The sequence below is a fragment of the Musa acuminata genome, chromosome BXJ2-5 (assembly GCF_036884655.1).
Source record: "Musa acuminata AAA Group cultivar baxijiao chromosome BXJ2-5, Cavendish_Baxijiao_AAA, whole genome shotgun sequence".
NCBI classification, from domain to species: domain Eukaryota; kingdom Viridiplantae; phylum Streptophyta; class Magnoliopsida; order Zingiberales; family Musaceae; genus Musa; species Musa acuminata.
Genome location: NC_088342.1, coordinates 40,072,637 through 40,076,147, shown reverse-complemented (window position 1 = coordinate 40,076,147; position 3,511 = coordinate 40,072,637). Strand labels below are relative to the sequence as shown.

Genomic DNA, 3,511 nt, shown 5'->3' with positions numbered 1-3,511 from the left:
TTTAGGTAATTAAATTTCTCAGGTTTGGTATAAACTTTGGTCTTTCCATAGTGATTTCATTATAATATTACAAGATTCTCATGGGTCGATATAGTCCAAAATCAAATCATATCATTCGTTTTGTCTAAATCATCAGTCCAAAATGATGAAAATAATAGAAGATAAAAATAATTATTAAAGAAACTTTATTGAAGAAGTGAAAAAACTTAACAGAATGGATTTTCCTCTCCTATTTATACAGATTAGGAGAAAGTATTTTCCTCATCTACACCTTATAAATCCATTCCATACGACCCGAGGATGGTATTACAGTAAATATTCTTGTAAAAGTAAGTAAAAAAATTATATATATATATATATATATATATATTTCAAGATAAAATTATTATATAAAAAATTATAATTATGAGTAAGAGAGATTTAATTGATTCACTTCATAAGTTTGAATTATTGGTATAAAATATTTAAATATAAATTAATTATTGTCTTTGATGTGAGGCTAAACCGATGTATGACCACATTCAATATCAACACCATCGTTTGTTGTTGACGTCACATGGATATTTGTGTTGACTAAAATAAAGCATTTTATTGACTATGCTTGTGATATATCCCGAGTTATACTTTGACTACGTAACAATGACAATAATTTGCTTGTCGATCACATATTAGTCGTGTTAGTCGAATCCTACAGAAAACGTAGCACGAGTTCACGTGATCCGTTCTCAGGACAAACACGAACTCTTTTGTCATTTGACCGAGCTTTTCCTGTACCTGAGAGGTGTGTGGGAGGTAGACGAGACGCTCCTCACCCTTGCTGTCACTCGACCTCTACCTACAGCAAAGCAGGTTGTGATCCCCGAAATCTATGTCGAAGAGAAAACAAAAGCCAAACATGATGAGACCATGATGGAAAAGGGATCTCGTCGACTATGACCCTTGCGAATCTCACGCTCCCACCAGGTGTTCGACGGAGAGTCGCAGAAACAACCAAGAACAATTCTCTTTATGTAGGGAGGGGGATTTCCTCTTGAGGTCCTCTCCTGTTATTGATGGAGGCCGGTTGCTTCGAAGGACGTACGCCTCGACACAGAAACCAGGGTCTACTCTCGGGTCTACTACGCGCTTCGACACCGAAACCATGGCTTCCTCGTCTTCTGCGCCTCGGGGCTAAAAGCTTCGACAGAAGCTGTCGATGACTGCTGGTGTCAGCTGATGTGCTGCAAGCTTTGCGAACCCCTCTCGCTCCTTGCTCGATGTATTGTCGCCATTGTGAAGCTAAACCATCACTCTTGCTTCTCTGCCTGCAGCCCTTTCCCATCCATGTCTTCCCATGTATTCCCAACTTGTCTTTTCCTCTCAGTAGACCTTGGTTGACCCACCTTGATTCTTGATCCTTCTCTCTCTCTCCTCTGAGTTGGCCGCCTTATTTATCTTGAGAACAAGCGGAGTGCAGTCGGCTCCATTTCTTCATTCTTCGTCTCAAGACCTCCTCCAAGCGTATCTCGTTGTATCTATCGCTGTTCTCGTCTTCGGCTCTCTTGTGACAGTCACCTGTAATGGATGCAACCGTTGAGCATCTTGAGCAACCTCCACCACCTCCACACTCCTCCTCTACCTTTATAACCAGCTTCCCGATCTTGGCCACCACCATCTTTGGCATGCTCACCACGGCCATCCTCCTCGTTAGCTACTACGTCTTCGTCATCAAGTGCAGCCCCAGCTGGCGCCGCTCCGACATCCTCCGCCGCGTTTTCTCTTCCACCCATTTCCGCCGCCATCGCCACCTCTACGTACCTCCCGTCGACCACGCCTTTACTGCTGGATTCCGTGGCCTCGATCCTTCTGTCATCCGCTCGATTCCTGTCGTCAAATTCACGAAAGCCAGAGACGACGACGCTGACACCGACCAGAGAATGTCCTTTCGAGATTGCGCGGTCTGTTTGAATGAGTTCCGAGAGGAGGAAAGGCTCAAGCTGATTCCCAACTGCTCTCATGCCTTCCACATCGACTGCATTGATACCTGGCTCCAGTTCAACGCGAAATGCCCGCTCTGCCGGTCGGATATCGCGAGTTCTCCCATCGGCTTGGCCATGGATCGCATCATAGTTCTCGCCCCTCGGACTGAGCAGAGTGGAGGCACGGTGATCGAGGTCGGCGATGAAGTTGGTGGCGGCCAGAGCTCGAGCGAGGAGGGTACTGATCCGTCGCCGAGGAAGAATTGGTGGAAGTATCACAAAGTGGGGAGCATGGGGGACGAATGCATTGATGTCAGGTCGAAGGATGAGCAGTTCTGCGTGCAGCCTATACGGAGGTCACTCTCCATGGACTCGTCTACTGATAGGCAGCTTTACCTTTCAGTCCAGGAGATCCTGAGACGAAAGCAACACTGCTGTTTTGAAGGAGGCAATGACGAAGGAAGCAGTAGCGACGTTTGGGGTGGAGACGGTGGCGAGACCGGACGATTTCGGCGGTCTTTCTTCTCGTTTGGCCGGAGCTCGAGAAGCTCCGTCCTTCCACTGCAGCGTCATGCGTGATGCATGAGATCTTAGCTGCTGCACTGCTGACAACGTCTCTCTCTGATCTCCTGCTTTGTAATGTGTTATTGAAGCCTGAAAGAGAGGGTCTGCAGTAGACTCTCATGCAAACGTAGGTGTTAGAGAAGCTCAAGAGAAATGTAGTGCTGCTTGCAGTGGGCATGATTAAGGCTATTAAAAGTTCCTTAAAACTTCTTTTATCTTGCGAATTGGAGCTTGTAAACCTGCATGAGACAAGTGTCAGCACATGAAGACAAAATCCATGCAATTGCCATGTCAAGGAAGGGAACTTTCTTCAAACAAAAGTGAAGGGTTGCAGAGGAACAGTCTTCACCCACTCAAATTTATGGGCTTGTCAAACAAGTAGAAAGTTGGCAAGAAATCTACTTACTGTAACTTCACAACATACTTCCACGATTCTTACTATTTTCTTACACTAGCAATAGATCTACACAGGATTTGAATCATTGAATCCTTGTGATCTCTAACCATATGAATCATTGAATCCTTGCAACAGGAAAAGAATTGTGGAAGGTTGATCAGATGTGTGTTTTCCTCTTTCTATTTTCCTCCCACTGTTCTCGACCATACAGAGACCATCCTTCCCTTTGATCAGAACAGCTCTTCTTCTGTGTGCCATGAGCAGCCTCCCCCACATGTGCACATCACAGGGAACTGTGCCTACCTATGTGTTGTCTATTATAATTGCCTCAACACTGCGCGCATGCATGTGCCTCTGTTGATGTACTGGGAGTTGTCATGAATGCACTCATGACAGCCTAAAGATGCAAACTAACAGTGGAAGGTGTCCATGGTGCTTGGCCCCCCATCACTTGGGGAAAGCTCCTTTGTGGTTCCCCCATCTGCTGTGGAACTGCCACTGTAATCCAAGGAAAGCTATGGCATGCCACTAATGTTGTATGGTGCTGAATTGTGATGAGAGAGAGAGAGAGAGAGAGAGAGAGAGAGAGAGA

At 45.6% G+C, this 3,511-nt stretch overlaps 1 protein-coding gene across 1 annotated transcript; it reads left to right on the top strand.

The window, feature by feature from the left end:
* The first annotated feature begins 782 nt into the window (after window positions 1-782).
* On the top strand, window positions 783-2,963 carry LOC135611794 (RING-H2 finger protein ATL16-like). The gene has a single exon (XM_065107434.1). It carries the CDS (start codon window positions 1,560-1,562, stop codon window positions 2,535-2,537), a length of 978 nt encoding a protein of 325 aa, XP_064963506.1. The 5' UTR covers window positions 783-1,559; the 3' UTR covers window positions 2,538-2,963.
* The last annotated feature ends 548 nt before the right edge of the window (window positions 2,964-3,511 follow it).

What these genes read in the sequence shown, in the direction of transcription:
- LOC135611794 (XM_065107434.1), top strand. Translation starts at nt 1,560, where the DNA reads ATGGATGCAACCGTTGAGCATCTTGAGCAACCTCCACCACCTCCACAC.